The sequence below is a fragment of the Leptinotarsa decemlineata genome, unplaced genomic scaffold (assembly GCF_025532065.1).
Source record: "Leptinotarsa decemlineata unplaced genomic scaffold, Ldec_3_MD MMD2_tig00026374_RagTag_RagTag, whole genome shotgun sequence".
Classification (NCBI taxonomy): domain Eukaryota; kingdom Metazoa; phylum Arthropoda; class Insecta; order Coleoptera; family Chrysomelidae; genus Leptinotarsa; species Leptinotarsa decemlineata.
This window is the reverse complement of record NW_027412710.1, coordinates 3165832-3184949: the sequence shown is the minus strand read 5'-3', so window position 1 is coordinate 3184949 and position 19118 is coordinate 3165832. Positions and strand designations below refer to the sequence as shown.

Here is a 19118-nt window from a genome sequence, read left to right as displayed (position 1 = left end):
GCCAATACAGGCTGAATACATTGTTGTCCAACAATGTATTCAGCCAAGCTAGCGTAGAGATACGCAACATATGGAAACCCATAATCAAGCGAAAAATGGCAAACTAACGCCAAACAGTAATCTTCCGCTAAACCGGTGAAGCGGAAAGAGGAGATAAGTGAATGTACTGGAATAATAATAATCCTTGAGGGTGGTGGAAGAGTACACGCATGCCATCGGTATGAAATTCGGTATAGACAAATGTGCAATGGTCCATCTCAAAAGAGGACGATGCGGGGACTACGGAGAGGATGTGCAACTCGTAGATGGAAGCATCCTACACCACCTGGATGCCGGAGAGACGTATACTTACCTCGGGGTGGAACAACGCCACTCACAACAGGTAACAGCAGTGAAAAACTCTCTCCGCGACAAGTATCAGCACAAATTTTGACAGAACTGGTCATCGGAGCTGTCGGGGAAGAACAAAGTTGCTGCAACAAATATGCTTGCCGTTCCAATCTTACTCTACTCGTTTGGAGTAGTGAAGTGGACTCGGGAGGAGCTGTATCAACTCGACGTAAAGACCCTAAAAACGATGCATCTCTATAGGGGTTTGCATCCCAAATCGTCCGTTCCACGGTTGTACTTCCCCCGACAACAGGGAGGTCGTGGACTTTTGAGTTTGGAGTGTCTACATGACAGAATGGTACTGGATACAGCCTGTAAAGTTGTCAGGAGTTCGGATCCCCTTCTCTGCATGGTCCGTGACCATGAGAGAGCAGGAATTGGAGCATTTTTCTTTAGGGCAGCTGCCCAAGCAGCTGATAAACTCGGTATAGTTTTCGACACTGAACGAGGTGACCACAACTCTGTCACCGAGTTGGAACCCGTTCAGCAAAAAGCTCAGATAAAAGCCGCAGAGATCATCTTACTTCTGCGGAAACACAAGGATAAGCCAATGCATGGTGTCTTCTTCAATAACATTGGAGACCTTGGCTTATCAAAGCGCCTGACGTTCGCTATTCTCAGGTCGAGTGGGCTGAAGTCGGAAACTGAGGGGTTTATCATGGCTTGCCAGGATGGTGTCTTCAACACCTTAGTCTACCGCAGTCGCGTGATGGGTATAGAGGTTGTTGCCCTACGCTCCGGGGGTTATTGAATCCATTGTGTGGAACGAGAAGTGCCTAATTTATTGGAACTATTCGTTCCCCACCCTCAGGCTCATACAAGCTGATGTAGCCTGATGTAGTCCTTCTAGACCACCAGAGCAAAACGATATTTGTCGTGGAGTTTTCAGCTCCTGGCGAGACGAATATCATCAGAAAAGAGGAGAAAAAACGGATAAAATATCGAGATTTTCTCTTCGAACTCCGCAGACTCTATCCAGATCACTCTGTCAAGATGTTTGTTCTGATTATTGGAGTCCTTGGTGGAATGATGTCCTCTCTACTCTCAAATCTCATAATCATACCGGCTTGCCACACAAAGGAAGAAATCTTAGCCGGACAGGCTGTCATTCTTAGCTCACTGCGCTTGCTCAGGGCACATTCTCGGATCCAATGATCATTTACCACACGGTGTGGGGAGTGGTCACTGGTTGATAATGCTGGCGCGTCCACCGAATGTATCGGGGCTTCGGGGACAGGGCTTGACCAGCGCACACTTCGGGGATAATAGGTCTTTATTTTACGTGGCTGAGTTTAGCAGAGCGCTATCCTTCCACTCAACCACGTTTAAAAAAAATATTACAAAAATTAAATGGCAATTTCAGGACAATGTTTATGTTTAAATCACTGTTGACTGAGCAATTCTGTTTCAAGTTTACTTTTGAAGAGCGGTAGTGATGAATTTTTCAAAGATTTACTGAATGAATTACACATTGTTACAACATGATACGTGAAGGATCGTTCATAGATAGTGTTGTTATGATTCGGAATGTCAAAATTATTATTAAATCTAAGGTTTCTTGAAGGAATCTGTTGTCTGGGAAGGAGTTCCTTTACCAAATAAGTGGGTTGTTGTTTTTTTATCAGTTTGTGAATGAAACAGGCGAAATGCAATTCTCTTCTGAATTCTTAACCGATTTAAATGATTGATTGAAGGGGTCACATGATCTCTGTGATTCAAGCGGAATATTAGTCTAATGCAGGCGTCCTGTTTTTTCTGAATTCTTGCAGAAGTTATGGAATCGACATCACAATAATTGAACTTAGAAAGAATCAGTACGTCTGAAAGGGTAATTTTGAGAGACCTACTAATATAATGTCTGTTTGAATACAGATGTTTCAGAGTACCGTACGACCTTTGAATGAGAGTATTAACTTGAAGAACAAATCTGAGGTTGTAGTCTATATGAAGTCCAAAGCATTTTATTTTTCTCAATCAATTCCACAGAATGTCCATCAATATACAAATCGATATTATCTATGGCCCTTCCACGATCTTTGGCTTTTCCAAAAACTATTGAAGATGATTTACCCATAAATAGTTATCTCTCGGAGGAATTAGTCCAGTCATTGTTAATACTAACAATTCCATTTTTTTACTTGTATTTTATTTCACTGTAATTTCATTACAGGGTTTTTCCGCTTAATATAACTGTTATTTTCAGATATTCTTTTTAATTTTCAATTTGTATTGGTTCTTTTAGGGATTTTGAAACATTTCATATAATATTAAACAATGGAAGTCAGAACGAATGAAATTCATCACGAAACATTATGAATCACCTCCAAACAAGGACTTTTCTTTCCAGTTTTCATCTGGGAGTAACTTCAATGCAAGATTCATACATATTTGTACAGAGTTAATTTTGAACTTGATTGCTTTCTTTTTACCTTTGTTTTCCACAATTTGTTTTGAAATATAGAGATAGCCAAAAAACTTTTTCTCACAGAACTCATATAAATTTTGGAAATATATAGCTACTATGAAATATCTCTTGACTATATCACGCCAATGCTGGATATTCGTAAACAAACCGTCTTTCAGTGCAATGGAAAAATGAATAATGTATATTCTGAAACTGAAAGGCGTCTCGCAGGTGTCGATATAAATCCATATCTTATTTATATCAAACGTCAATCATCTGGAACATTTCACAGTAGTAGGACATAATATCGCTTATTTGACGACTTTTTCTTGATTATATCTGTTCCAGATACATAAAATTTGGAAAGTGATAGGCACAGCAAGTGTACGAGACGCACCCAACTGTAATTGGTTGTAATTTTGATAATTATTGTGTTTCAAGGAAAGAAATTGGCTCAAAAGATAGCTACTGTAAGTTAAGTATCTACACCAAATGTAATATTTAGTGCGCGTGACGATCCCCATGGTGTTCCTTTAATGGCCATTTAGGCCAGCTAAGGAAGGTGATAAGTCACAACCGCTCACCCTGTGTCCAGTAGAAAAGAAATTCAAAGACCCCCAGCCCTCCAAAACCCAATAACAAAAAACAAGAGTTGGTCAAGAGAGGCCTATAGAAAAATTGACAACGGTATCACTCGAAGCAAGTTGAGAGTTCCAGGCTTTGAAGACGATGTCTACCATTTTGACATTGCAACACCACACAATTCCCCTCAAGGCAGTGTTAGCTGTTTTTATTATTTTTATAACCTTTTTAAATTTGTTTTCATCCTGAGTAGTCTGGATAGAGTCTGCGAAGAGAGAATCTCGATATTTCATCCGTTTTTTCTCCTCTTTTTTGGACGATATTTTCTTCAGCAGGAGCTGAAAACTGCACAACAAATATTGTCTTGCTCTAAGGCCAAAAATACCCACATAAGGCTCATCACCTTGTATGGACCTGAGGATGGGGAATGAATAGTTGCAACAATGAATGTTGACATGCGCCAAACTAATTGACTATTATGAGAAAACAAGTATAGCTGAGGCATCAGTCATTCTAATAATAACACTGCCGCTCTTTAAACATGACTCAACCTGTGACGGAAGCACCAAACTTTTACGAAGGTTCGAAATATATCTAGCAGACCACTGTTATAGTCTTCATGCAGTCATTGTTCACTCTGTGGTTCTGGCATTGAATCTGGTTATTATTATGCATTGATCAAAGACGAAGCGGGCTGGTTTAAGTTTGACGATAGTCGTGTCACGAAGTGTTCTGGCGTTGTCTTGAATTTATTGGAGCCTCTGGAGACACCCTACATTTTGTTTTATGAGAGAGAGGATGGCAGATCAAGTTCTTCAGATGATGTGGTGCTGCAGGTTTCTCCGGGTTTTCCTGCAGCTGAAAAAGCAAATGCGCCACTGGAACCAATGAACACCCCGGAGCGCCAATGATTTTTTTTTGTTGTTTCATAATTTCATGATTTGTATCACTTTCGACTCTATTGAAAAGGTAAACAGTTGTATATGGTGTATATTTGATGTAAAAAAACATAATTTGAAAGTATCAGTTTTAAACTTTGGTCGCATTAGTGCACCTCTGAATCATACATTTACCTTATGGATATCAAAGCAAATTGTGATTTAAATGCAAGTAGGGGGGTTTTTTGGTAATAATAATTTTGTGGAAACAACAAGAAGCATGAAAAAGTCTTCTCTTCTCCATATTCATCTGTCTGAACAAGTTCATTTACGTATTCTTCGAATCTTAAATTACAGTCTATCTCCACACCAATTTTTTTTGTGTGTTCTAAAAAAGCTGATTGGTCACAATCAATATCAATTTGTTACCTTGAAAAAACGCTGAATTGTTTTCAGACCCAATAACATTATAGTATGTTTGATGGTGATTGACAATGCTTCATGATGAATTCCACTAGTTTGGACTTCCATTGTCTAATATATAAAATGATTTGAAATCCCTGAAACAACTAAAAAAGAAGAATAAAAAAAAATTGCTGAAAATAACAATTATATTAAGCAAAAAAAATCTGAAATGAAATAATAGTGATAAATATTCGATAAAACGTTTGGTGTCAACATGACCACCATTAGTTTTTCAATACAGATCTGTCTTTTTCATAACAGATATTGATAAAGCAAGCATAAATATTTACACAGTGAAAACATCTTGTTTTCAAACTTAGGATTGACCAGTTGGAAAAATTATGCTAATCAAGATTGTTCTTTACGAGAAATTGCCCACGAGATGGGGATTTCTGTAAAATCCACCATAACTATTTTGAAAAAGAACAAATATAAATGCTACAGGATACGCAAAGTTCACAACCTTAATGAGAGGGATAAAGGAAGGAAAGTACGATTTGCGAAGTGGTTAAGACGTAGAAATAGGGAAGTTTGAAATATTTGTAAAAAAATAATATGGACGGACGAATCAAAATTCACCAACAATGGTTGGTTTAACAGAAATATCCATCGTAGATGGAATAATACAAAATGAACAGTTACATAGGGAAAACAATTTCAAGGAAGGTTTGGAATAAATGTTTGGTTGGAAATCCTTGGCCCTTTCTTTTATCTTCATTTTCAATTCAATGAATTCGATAGCTACTTAGATGAATTGCCACTGAATATCCGCCATAAAATACAATATTTTCCACAGGACGGCGCTCCTCCCTATAGCACAGCAATAGTAAGGGAACTTTTAGATGCAATATTCCCAAGAAAATGGATTGGAAACAATGGACCAAATAACTGGCCAGCTCGATCTTCAGATCTCACTCCTTTATATTTTTTTGTGGATACATAAAGAATAACGTTTTTTCAACATCAAGTAGAGATATCGACCAACCCAAACAAAAAATAAGTGATGCATGTATCAGTATCATACCTATTATGCTAGAAAATTGCCACATGTATCAGTATCATACCTATTATGCTAGAAAATTGCCACAGTTGTCTGGACCGACAACTTATGTGCATTCAACAAGGAGGTCGTCAATTCGAGCATTCAATGTATTGGTTTCATTTTCCCCAAAAGTTCCTGATAAAATGAATTGATGGTGGTTTTTTCAAATGGAACGCTATAAAAATATCAAATGTGATATACCCTTGGATTGTGAATTTATCGCTTCATCAATATCTGGGATGAAAAAGACAGGTCCGTATTAAAAAAAAAGTTGATGGTGGCCATGTTGACAGGAAACATTTTATCGAATATTTATTATTACATCGTCATAGTACACTTCGAAAACAATAACATTTTATTTTTCCATTTTTTGATATTTTCCGAAATAACAATTCCATTAAAAAAAAAACAAAAAACACAATTTATGGTTTTCCCCGTATAACTCGAGAAGGGCGAGAGTCCTCGTGAATTTTCTTTGAACATTGTATTACTCTCGATGACAGTTAGTTATCTTCTTTCCCATTTAATCGTCTTCGAATATGTTGTGGTTTAGAATATAGCAATGTTAACACATGATAAAAAAACAGTCTATATTGCATATTATGTATTGTTATCTTCGATTTTATTTCTAAAGATCAGTTTCGTTTTTAGGATGGGTGTTAGTCTGGTTTTATATTTTTGAATTATTCGTGTTTATACAGTATGTCTCACTTCTCATGGAAACCACCTACCACCTGAATGGGGTTGGCCAAAGTGATATACACTGTCCGCCACTCGCGATGGAAGACCCCATTTTTAGGTAAAACATATTACGGCGCAAAATAGTTCGCTTCCAATACCTGAACCCCTTCATTCTATCTGGAGAGTACAGACACAGATGCTGTGAGATGCTATCATCCATTTTGATCATATCTGAGGAAAATGTCACAGCACCACATTCTCAGATTATCGAGATAGTGTGAAGCAGTGTATGAAACATTATCGATGTCGGCATCTATTATAACTGAAAAAGATTATTCGTAAAACTAATTCTAGTTGCTGAATATCCAAATTCTATCCCAACCAGAAGTGAGAGCTCTCAATTGATAAGCAAAAAATGGAAAAAATCTATATTCAAAGGTTTACATCTCGAAAACTGTACAATTCTGAGCTTTGGCTGTGGACACTTTCAATCAGCACATCGAAAACAACAACATATCAATATTTCGGCACAATTCAAGGCAAGCCATTTCTCATAAGAAATGTGCGGGGTCCTTTATCAAAATATTGAGAAAACATTTTACCATCCGAAACAGAATTAATCTTCATACTCATTGCAACACCGAAACAACTGTTAATTTTTAAAGAAAAAATCGCACTCGGTGAACAGGTAGAATTAAGATTATTTTACCTTCTTGCTGAATTGTTAGCTGAAATCATTTGAAGGGATTGAATTACATCAGTTTCATTGAATCATGCGGTGCCCTGAAATCACCATGGAAAACAATTCCTCATTATATATTTACTCTCAACCTGACAATATTGTTGAAAGATCTTGTTGTATTAACCCCCAGACCAGTTTTCATTGCATTTGTTGTTTCTAGTATTGTTGTTCTTTGAATCACCGTTGTTCCTGTTGTTTCTGCCGTGTTTTTGTTCCTATTGTGTTTATTGTTCCTGTATTTGTGTTGGATATTGTTCCTGTGTTCCAGTTGTTTTCTGTTCGTGAGTTCCTGTTCATATTTCAATATTTCTGAAGTTCCCATTCTAACTGATATCAGCTCATTTTGATTGACAAAGTTCAACATGGCACGTCTGTCACTTCAAGCAAAAATTGAAATTGTTTTAATTGTTGGTGAAGGGGTGGGGTCTTATCGTGAAGCGGACGCTGAATTTAATAGAAGACACCCGCTAGAGGTAGCTGTACACCCTGGAACTGTACATAAAATATATAATCTATTCGTGAGCACCGGCCAAGTAACAAAGGACAGAAAAATTGTGAAACACCATATTGATGATGATACGATATTGGCGGCTCATCAAGCTGATCCTAGAATTAGTTTGAGAAACTTATTGCTTCAACTCAATATGAGCCGCAGTAAATATGGAGGTGTTTAAAGAGGCATAAAATGCATGCGTTCAAACCCAAATTTTTACATACTTTGCACGAAGGAGATGAAATCCGCCGTATGGAGTATTGTTTATGGATGCAGGAAAATTATCTCAATGACAGGAATTTTTTAAAGTATATCTTATACAGTGTTGAGGCTACCTTTACCACGAATGGTGTTGTATCTTCCCAGAACATGAGGTTTTGGGATGCACAAAATCCAAATTGAGTGGTTAATTGTAGAGACCAAATATATCAAAAAGTTAATGTATGGTGTGGTATCCTGAACGAAAATATTATCGGGCCATTTTTCTTCGATCAAAATTTTAACGGACGACTATTCGTTGATTTTCTCGAAAATGCATTTTCCGATGTGTTGGAAGAACTACCTTTGGATATGAGACACAGCATGATTTTTCAGTTAGATGGTTCACGAGTTCACAATAGTGGCATAACAAGGGTTTGGTTGAATAGGAATCTACCTATAAAATGGAAAGGACCCAATAGCTCTCTCGTAATATGGCCACCACGATCCCCAGATTTAACTCCACTGGATTTTTATTTATGGGGAAACTTGAAAAATAAAGTTTATAAGGATAGGCCAACAAATAGGGACAATTTCCGTGCAAGAATTATGCAAACGTGTAGAGAAATCACACCTAGAGAATTGAGAACAGTTAGAGAAAATAATAGAAGTCGCATAGAAAAATGTGTTCGATTGGAAGGAAATTTCATATAAGGCACGAAAATATAAAATTGTCAACAGTTAAACAATTTGAAATTGATTGTTTCGTTTTTTAATTGAAAATGTGATTTTGAAAGTAGTACTTCGAGAGAATTTTGAACTACATAACATTTTTCGACACAAAAAATCCTTGTTTTTTTAAATAATGGCAAAATGAGAATATGAACTAACAACCATCCTAAAACCTCACTGATTACATGTTTCCGTTCCTCTTACAAAATTACCATTTTCTCTCTTATTGAGGAGGAATAACTTTCCTGACAACAAAATAAAAAATTAATTATTCATGTGAAAACAAAAGTCGAGTTTCTCTTAAACAATTTCGTTCATGTTTTGATATCAAAACCAAAAAAAATCTACTTCAATTATTACGGAAGATACGGGGGTGTTTCCATGAGAAGTGCAACAAATTCGGATTTTTCAGGACTGAAATTTTTCCATGAAAAAAGTGTAATCGTAGTAAGTTGGTAGTCATGATCACGAATCTGAAGGAATTTTGAGTCTATTTTGCCCCCTAATATGTTTTACTGTAAAAATGGGGGTTCCATCGCGAGTGACGGACAGTGTATATCACTTTGGCCAACCCCATTCAGGTGGTAGGTGCATTTTGAGCATTTCCATCAGTCCTGAGAGTTTCATCGTTACACCTCGAATATTACGGAAGATACGGGGGTGTTTCCATAAGAAGTGCAACAAATTCGGATTTTTCAGACTGAAATTTTTTCAGGAAAAAAGTGTATTCGTAATAAGTTGGTAGTCCTGATCATGAATCTGAAGGAATTTTGACCCTATTTTGCCCCCTAATATGTTTTACCGTACAAATGGGGTGTTCCATCGCGAGTGGCGGACAGTGTATATCACTTTGGCCAACCCCATTCAGGTGATAGGTGCATTCTGAGCATTTCCATCAGTCCTGAGAGTTTCATCATTCCACCTCGAATATTACATAAGATACGGGGGTGTCTCCATAAGAAGTGAGACAAATTCGAATTTTTCAGGACTTAAATTTTTTCAGGAAAAAAGTGTATTCGTAGTAAGTTGGTAGTCCTGATCACGAATCTGAAGGAATTTTGAGCCTATTTTGCCCACTAATATGTTTTAACGTAAAAATGGGGTGTTCCATCGCGAGTGGCGGACAGTGTATATCACTTTGGCCAACCCCATTCAGGTGGTAGGTGCATTCTGAGCATTTCCATATGTTCTGAGAGTTTCATCATTCCACCTCGAATATTACATAAGATACGGGGGTGTTTCCATAAGAAGTGAGACAAATTCGGATTTTTCAGGACCGAAATTTTCTCAGAAAAAAGTGTATTCGTAGTAAGTTGGTAGTCCTGATCACGAATCTGAAGGAATGTTGAGCCTATTTTGCCCCCTGATATGTTTTACCGTAAAAATGGGGTGTTCCATCGCGAGTGGCGGACAGTGTATATCACTTTGGCCAACCCCATTCAGATGGTAGGTGCAGGTTTAGCATTTCCATCAGTCCTGTGAGTTTCATCGTTCCACCTCGAATATTACAGAAGATATGGGGGTGTTTCCATGAGAAGTGAGACACACTGTATATGGTCCAATTTCTCGAATATTGTATCGTCATATTTTTCTGTAGCCATTATATGTCTTCATCGGCATTGTCACATTAGTGTTTTGAACTGAACTTATTTAAAAATGAGTTCCGTTCAAAGTTCGAGACAAAATAAAGCACTTATAATTATTTTTCTTAACGTAACTTTTGGCTTATTTTTACTGTTTATAATTGTTTCAGACATTTGGACAACAATCACGTGAAAGCCCTTCCACCAGATATGTTTCCGGAAACAAGCAGATTAAATATATTGTAAGAGAGATCGACAAGGAAATCTCACTAATCAGCTAATTCAAATTTTTCGGTTTACAGATCTTTGATGTATAATGACATCTCCAAAATCGATGCGAAAGCTTTCATGAATCTGGGATATCTGTATGAACTGTAAGTAAAAATACTCATCCGATTAAACAATGAATTTCAGAGTTGAATTGAATTGTTCCTATTGTTACGTTTTTCTCCCGTGGGTTTACCAATAATTGACTACATTGAACAATAATCAAACTCAATTTTTTCTCACTCCAAATACAAAAAACACTTCAACTTATTGTCCTAATTTGCATGAAGCAACGTAAAACATTCCACCCTACCCCACCTTTCGCTAATATTTTGGAAGAAGGCGAGATAGATAAATCACTGCATTAGTTCCAGTAGAGTAACTTGGTTCTTCGTTTGGATTTCATAGTACCTAGCATAGAGTAAATCAACTTACTTGTTTCTTGACTTGCAGAAGTATTGATTCCCCGGGAGTAACTGGTTTAGCTTTATTTATACAAAGGTGAATGAGAGGCAATAGTATAGTCTAGTTCACATGTACTTTTTTTTTGTAACATATTTCAGCCCTGTCCAAAAATTACGGCCAACGTGTCATTCGATTCGTATGTTTGCCTAGAAAGTTTCAGGAAAGGTCCGAAAACGCGCCGATAAAAATTACAAAAGTTATAAACATTTAAGTGAAAAAAAGGGGGCTTTAGTTTTTTCTTAATATCTCGGAAAATTTTCAAAATTTTGGAAATTTGACATAAGATTTGAAAAGATCAATGAATTTGCGTAAAAAAAGTCTCGACTCCCGAAACTGTATCTCGATTATTTATAATTTTTACAGAGCCCTGAAAATAGAGTCAAAAGCGGGTAGTCTGGCTTCCGCGCGCCTTTCGTCACTCTGACATAAAAACAAAAAAAAATATTTAAAAATATTAAATGTAAATATTGAGGAATGAAAAAATTCATGTGATGTTGGGATGCATCAATAATCAATAATCCGCAGTCAAACAATTTTTATCCCAATTTCAACGTTAATAATAAATTTGTTAATTAATAACTTTTTCTGAATTGAAAGTTAATATAAAAATCCCTATAATTATTAAACTAAAACCCCGGCATTTTTTTCCTTTGGTGAAGTTATCCTTAATAGGCAAAAAAATAGACTAACGTTGCCAAAATAAAAAAATTGTTATTTTCTATTTTTTTATTGACAATTGAAAATTATAATTTTATAAAAAATACATTACAAATTTTTGTTTTTCCTAATTTTTCATTGTTTCAATATCTCATGGCTAAAAACTAATCATTATTTTTTTTAAATTTTTCACAGCTATTGTAAATAAATTTATTACAAACAAATACATTGTTTATAAGCGATTCGAAATTTTTTTTTGCATTATGTTAATTGAAAAAAATCATGATTTTCAGAAAAAAAATGGTTTCTTAAAAAAAAATTTTTGTTGCTAAAAAATGCGTTTGTTAATTAACAATCGTTTTTTGCAACTAAATATTAAAATTAGGAAACCCTTTTTCTTAATCATCAATTCTATTGTTCTTTAAGGTTTCGAAACAACTTTTTATAAACAATTTTTTTATTTTATTTTTTTTCAATACTTTGTTCTATAATGAAAGTAACTATGTGTTTCTTTTTTCAATTTTTTATAAAACTTTCAATATTGTGATACCTTTTTCATTCGCTCTTTCGCATTTATAATTAAAATAACTTTCAAACTATTGCAGTTATGATAAATATGCTCCAAGTCTTTTTCATAACTGCAATAGTTTAAAAGTCATTATAATTATAAAAGCGAAGGAGCGAATGAAAAAGGTGTCAAGGTATCACAATATTAAAAGTTTTTTAAAAAATAGAATAACTAAAAAAAAACACTTTTTATTAAAGAACAAAGTATTGAAAAAAATAAAATAAAAAATAATTTGTTTATAACAATTTTTTTTAAATAAACAATTAAACAAAGAATTTAAAAAAGTTTTTTCAAAACTTTAAATAAAAATAGAATTTATGATTAAAAAAAAGGTTCCTTAATATTTAGTTGCAAAAAATGATTGTTAATTAACGAACGCTTTTCTCAGCAACAAAGAATTTTTTTTTTAAACCATTTTTGTTTCAAAAAAATCATGATTTTTTCATTTAACATAATGCAAAAAAAAAAATTTCGAATTGCTTATAAACAATGTATTTGTTTATAATAAATGTATTAACAATAGCTGTAAAAAATTCAAAAAAAAACATTATTGATTAGTTTTTAGCCTTGAGACATTGAAACAATAAAAAAAAAATTTAATGTATTTTTTATAAAATTATAATTTTCAATTGTTAATGAAAAAATAGAAAATAACAATTTTTTTATTTTGGCAACGGTATTTTTTTCCTATTAAGGATAACTTCACCAAAGAAAAAAAAAGCCAGGGTTTTAGTTTGATAATTATAGGGATTTTTATATTAACTTTCAATTAAGAAAAAGTTATTAATTAACAAATTTATAATTAACGTTAAAATTGGGATACAAATTTTTTGACTGCGGATTATTGTTTATTGATGTATCCCAACATTACATATTTTTTTTCATTCCCAAATATTTATATTTAATATGTTTAAATGATTTTTTTTGTTTTTATGTCAGAGTGACGAAAGGCGCGCGGAAGCCAAACTACCCGCTTTTGGCTTCATTTTCAGGGCTCTGTAAAAATTATAAATAATCGAGATACAGTTTCGGGAGTCGAGACTTTTTTTACGCAAATTCATTGATCTTTTCAAATCTTTTTTCAAATTTCCAAAATTTTTAAAATTTTCCGACATATTAAGAAAAAACTAAAGCCCCAATTTTTTTCACTTAATTATTTATAACTTTTGTAATTTTTATCGGCGCATTTTCGGACCTTTTCTTAAACTTTCTAGGCAAAAATACGAATCGAATGACACCTTGGTCGTAATTTTTGGACAGGGCTGAAAAATGTCACCAAAAAGAGCTAAATCGAGTACATGTGAATCAGACTAGTAGGATAATACAAAAATATGCATGTGAGAAGATTTACTGAAATAATTCTTACATAGAAGCTAGAATTTAGTTGTGAATAACTTGGTAACGTAACATCACTCAACTATCAGAATTGGTGGAGACATAAAGTACCACAAGAGAAGACCAAATATGCATAAAGAGCGAGAATCAAGTAAGTCGTGTTGCTTAATTCTGTGTTTTTGCAGTACACTTGCAAAAGAGGAAACGAAAATCTAGAAAATACTGGGTACACCCATATAATGTCTAATGTTAAACACAATTCGGCAGTGGTTTCCCGTGAGCACTGTCAACATGAACAGAAATTTAGAGAGTTTTATAGAATGAGCATCTGTCAGGAAGGCCTCTTCTTCATTCTATTGTTGACATTAAATTCTCCGATAATGATAGCATATTTACAGAGACATTCTTTTGTGAAAATGGCCTCTTCAATACGAGCTGATGTACACTAAAACAATCTGCAGTTTGTCATCTAGGAAGCTGACTGTGAAGTGTATGCATTCATTTGAATGATTGTTTATGGCTGGAGGATTTGCTCGTGTGGTTTTAGTCGAGGTGTGTTTAGACTAGGGAACTCTCTCTGGTCCGGTTATGTAATTGATCACCGTTTAGCTGTATATCTGACCAATCTCTGTATGATGTGTTTGAGTCATCTTTGATCTTTGCTTCCACAAACAATTAGCAATATATAGGTATTCTTCCGTTGTTCCATTGTTCCGTTGTTGTAAATTTGGTGTATAAATCATGTTTGTGTTAAATTCAAAATCTGCTGATTTAAGTGGGTATGAAAACTCCCTCCAATCGTACTTTGAAGACGGATTTATCACTATTCACAGTTGTAATGATATGGGTATAGTAGCAGAGTAATTTTGTGAAGCAGTGATCTCATCCTATCATGAGAACTGTCCACTGAAGAATCAAAGAGATAACCATAACTCTTCTTGGCGAGGCAAGAGCCTTGAAAAACAAAAAAGAGTTCGACGATTATTCAATCGAGCTAAATTATAAAATGATTCTTACGTCATACAACAAGGAAATTAGGAAGGCAAAACGGGAGTCGAGGAGTAAGTTCTGTGAGAGTATCTCAGATTCACCTTCCAGCACACAAAATTTTATCTAGAGAGCCGACTTCTGAAATTAGGTCGCTTAAACGACCTCTAGTAAAGAAACGTTAGAGCTTTTGATATAAAACTACTTTCCTGGAAATCTGACTCTTGATAACAACATAGCTCCCATCTTCAAAGGCGCTAAACGCCCAAAAAAGAACGATTGGGAGGTCGTCAAGAAGAATATCACAGCACCGGCAGCTGAATGGGCTACCAAGTCGTTTCAGCCCTCCTGAAGAGGACGGTATATTTCCAGCTCTTCTTTAAAACGTACTGGAAATAATTTTACCTGTTCTCATAAAATTGTATAGAGCTAGTCTGGCGTGGTACCCTAGCTTGACATCTCAGAAAAAGTTGTACACAAAGCCAAACTGTCTTTATGGACTTGTCGAAGGATTTGTGGTTAAACTTGGGGTTTAGGTTCCAAACAAATCCATTGGATTTATGTGATGATTGTCAGACCAATGATCACTTATGGTGCAACTGCCTGGTGACCGAAGGCTTTACAGAAAATTGCTCAGGCGAAGCTCTCTGGCTTACAGAGACAGGCGGCCATGAAGATCCCTCTAGATCTACCTCCTCTCCACATGTTTCTAGAGAGAGAGGCTAGATGGATTGGAATACTGTTCCCGAGCAGAGAGGACTGGATCCTCCGGGAAAAGGAATTGAGAGCAGATAGTTGTTTGTTCAACTATCTGCTCGAATGGATTAAAAACACCTTTCAATTCTGGTGTAGGTGTTTTCAGTCGCAGACCCAGGACAGAGATATCAACCTGCCTAGGAACCTATGCGACTGTATTTCAAGCGGAAATTCACGCTATCGAATTGTGTGCTGAAAGATTGAAAGAATCCAACCTCATACACAAGTCAATAAAAATATTCTCGGACAGTCAAGCGGCGTTGGAAGCTCTTACCTCCTACCGAGTGACTTCTAAATTGGTAGTAAATTGCCAAAAACGACTGTCCTCGCTAGGAAGACTTGACAGATTGTCTCTGGTCTCGATTCCTGGCCATACTGGTCTGGAAGGCAATGAGTCTGCTGACTCCCTTGCAAAGGAGGGTGCTGCAAGCAGCTGCATCGAACCATCGCTTTAGGCTCCGCCAAATAAAGATTGAACACCTGGATGGCAAGAAGTTGTAGGGACTTCTGGCAGAATCTTCCAGGATTGGCTTACTCCAAGGCGTTTGTTCGCCCTTCAATACTTGATACCGAACAGTTGTTGGACTACAGTAGGGATGAATTACGATGTCTAGCAGGCCTTCTTACAGGTCACCGTCATTTGAGTCATCATATGCAGAGACTGGGACTGTCGGAAGAAAACGATGAAACAGCAGAGCACATACTTTGTGTCTGCCCTGCTGGGGACCGAATCAGGTTTTTAGAGTTCGTCAGATCCGTACTCTTATCATTTGACCTGAAAGACCACTCACCACACAAACTAATCGGTTTCGTTTGGAAACTGGGCTTATTGGGTCGAATGTGAATAGTTGTGAGCCACAATTAACCCTTGCGGCTTGCGGTGGAGGGTCGAATAGACCCACTCACTTTGGACCTAACCAGATCTAACCTAGATTCATTTTATGCCGTTCGTTCCATTTCTAACCTTCGACATATCGCTATGTAAAAATGTCCTAACTGAAGATTTAATTCTTTGCTTCATGTTTATTGAAAAAAATAAAAAATGCATTCAATTAATATGTGTAATACCTGTTTCCCGTTTCACAGTTAGCCAATTTAATGTTTTTTTTTCAGAGATCTAAGGGGCAATAAAATATCTAGAATTGACATCACGAGTTTGGAACCGTTAAAGAACCTTGCTATTTTGTAAGTAAATTAGTCGGATGTGCAGTGTCATCATTTTTGTAAAGATTGATTACCTAAATACACATATCCTCAATTTTTTTACAGATATCTTCAAAATAATCAAATTACCCACCTGAAATCCTACAGTTTTCCGCAAATGTCTCTCCAACAGTTGTCTCTGATGGAGAACAAAATTCAGAAGATAGATATAGCTGCTTTCAGCCATTTGATCCACTTGAAGAGTTTGTGAGTAACATAAAAAATGACACTCAGTTATTTCCAAAAATTGTCCACTGTTCGGCTGTTTTATTATCTGACTCTACAGTTAGCAAATAATTAATCATAACTTTGAAGACTAGGCTGGTGATTAGGTGAATTAATTGCATTTTGATATTAAGTATCTATTTTGTTAGTTATAGCCAAAATGAAAGAATTGTTATATATTATAGAATACAGGGTGTTTCAAATTCGATTCTCTCCATTGGGATCTCGGAAACTATGAGAGATACGAAGATGATTGAATTGGGACAAAGTTGCGCATTCGCCTGACTAACAATATGCCGTTGGGAAAGTTCTAAAATTCCGAGTATACCCGGATATGTTCAGAAAAAACAGAAATTTCGGAAAATGGTTTCTATTTTTTTTGGCATTATTTTTTGAAAGATTCGAAAATGAATTGCACTTTCCCATTGCCAAAGTTTAACTTTTCAATGATGTATCATAAGTTACCATTCTTCTTCAAAAAATTGGAGATCTTGAAAAAAATTGAATGTACAATAACAAAATGTCATTGATTGTAATAAATTGAAATTCATATTTAGAAAAATCAAAGTCAAAACCTAAGGATTAATTTTTTTCAATATCTTCAATTTTTCGAAAAAGAATGATAACTTATGATACATGATTGAAAAGGTGAAATCTGGTTCTATTCAAAACAGATAGAATCCAATGTAGCGCCCATAAGAAAAAATACAGTTGATGGTGGTGGCCGTAGGACGAAACGTGGGACAGCAAATCTGAAAACACCATTATGTAGCAGGAAAAAAGTGATAATGGGAAGTGGAAATTTATTTTCGAATCCTTCGAAAAATAAAGCCAGAAAAAAATAAAAATTATTTTCCGAAATTTCTGGGTTTTCCGGATATCTCCTGATGTACTCGAAATTTCGAGACTTTCTCAACGGCATATTGTTAGTCAGGTAAATGCGCAACTTTGCCCTAATTCAACCATCTTCGTATCTCTTATAGTTTCCGAGATCCCAATGGTGAGAATCGAATTTGAAACACCCTGTATACATGAAATCAAATTTTGAAATTTGGCACATTTTTAAAGAAAATATGTACAAACGGACATAACTTTTGAATGAAAAATATCCAAAACATCATCATAGTTGTAAGCCTCGATATCGGGATAAACTTTCCGTTGTATCTTGATTTGAAGAGGGTATTTCATTCAGCGCTTCCTATCTTTAAAGTCGGAATAAACAAAGTATGTGTGAGATATCACTGAAATCTTTCATTTGTTTGAAAGACCTATTGATGTGTGGAATATAATATCGTTTCGCTACGGCTTCTTTGGGTAAAACGCATCCGAAACGTCAACTTTTCTATGACTCCGACGCATGTCAGACCTAATTTGATGATAGCATGTGTTATGTTGACTTTGAGGACCGCCGTTGTTTGTGGCTCTTTCACATACACCTGCGACTCAAGAAAACTCCACAAGAAAAAGACTAATGGGTCAAATCGCTGGCCAAAAAAGTTGGTAATCATCTACCTATAGTATTCGCCGTTGTCAGCGCCGTTCTCAGAGAAATATCAACCAAATTGTGGTCTGCGAAAGGCCAAATTCTTGTGAGCCACATGAAATCGACTGCCTTGGATTCTCCTGCACACTTTCACAGACAGCGGCGATGTTTTCGGCAGATCTTGTGTTTCGTCAAACAAGCGCGCGCTACTTTGCCCGAACAGAACACCCATTTTGATGAAAAAAATATATTATTTGCTGTTGTTGATAGTTTGGGTTACAAGATCCTTTTTTGGAAATTCTGTCGAAGGGCATCGAAAATTATGATCCAGGGCGCGTTCGATTCAGAACGACCTCTAGCAACTTTTTAAAAAATCTCAAGAGAGGCTCAAAAATATTGCAAAAGTTATAAACAATTTAGTAAAAAGGGGGGTTTGGTTTTTTGCAAATATTTCGGAAAATATCAAAGATATCCAAAATTTTAAGAAAGATCCTTAAAGAGGAGAAAATTTCCTGAAATAACACATGGTTGTTTTTGTTTTTTTGATAGTTTGGTTGTTGATATGTTTAAAACAAATTGTTTATTGAATAAATAAAGAGAATATAAATAAAAAAAGTTTTCCTTCGGAATATCAAAGAGAATAGAGCTAAAAATTATGAAAAATCATTTTGATGTAAATTTAGATGATAAAAATACGAATAAATTTGGATTTTGAGAAAAACAGTTTTTTTTTCATGACTTTGATTGAATTTTTCACTTTTTATAGTTTTGGATTATCAATAACAAAGTGCAAAATCAATTTTTTTTAATTTTTCCAACTGAAATCTTCTTTGAAGGATTTCAAAAAAAGCTTCAAGAAGTGAACGAAATTTGAGGTTTTTAGTTTAAAAATTATCTGGATTTTTTATGTAAATTTAAAACTTATAACAATTAGTGACTTAACTGGAGACACCCTACATTTTATTTCATAAGAGAGAGGACA

At 35.3% G+C, this 19118-nt stretch overlaps 1 protein-coding gene across 4 annotated transcripts in view; it reads left to right on the top strand.

Moving 5' to 3' along the window:
- The window catches only part of Lgr4 (Leucine-rich repeat-containing G protein-coupled receptor 4), a 329080-nt gene that overhangs the window by 247254 nt on the left and 62708 nt on the right, over positions 1-19118 (top strand). For all 4 annotated transcript variants that reach the window (XM_074185451.1, XM_074185450.1, XM_074185449.1 and 1 more), the window contains 4 exons: positions 10361-10432; positions 10493-10564; positions 16339-16410; positions 16495-16635. In XM_074185451.1, the coding sequence (XP_074041552.1) occupies positions 10361-10432; positions 10493-10564; positions 16339-16410; positions 16495-16635 (357 nt within the window). The remainder of the gene's footprint in view (positions 1-10360; positions 10433-10492; positions 10565-16338; positions 16411-16494; positions 16636-19118) is intronic.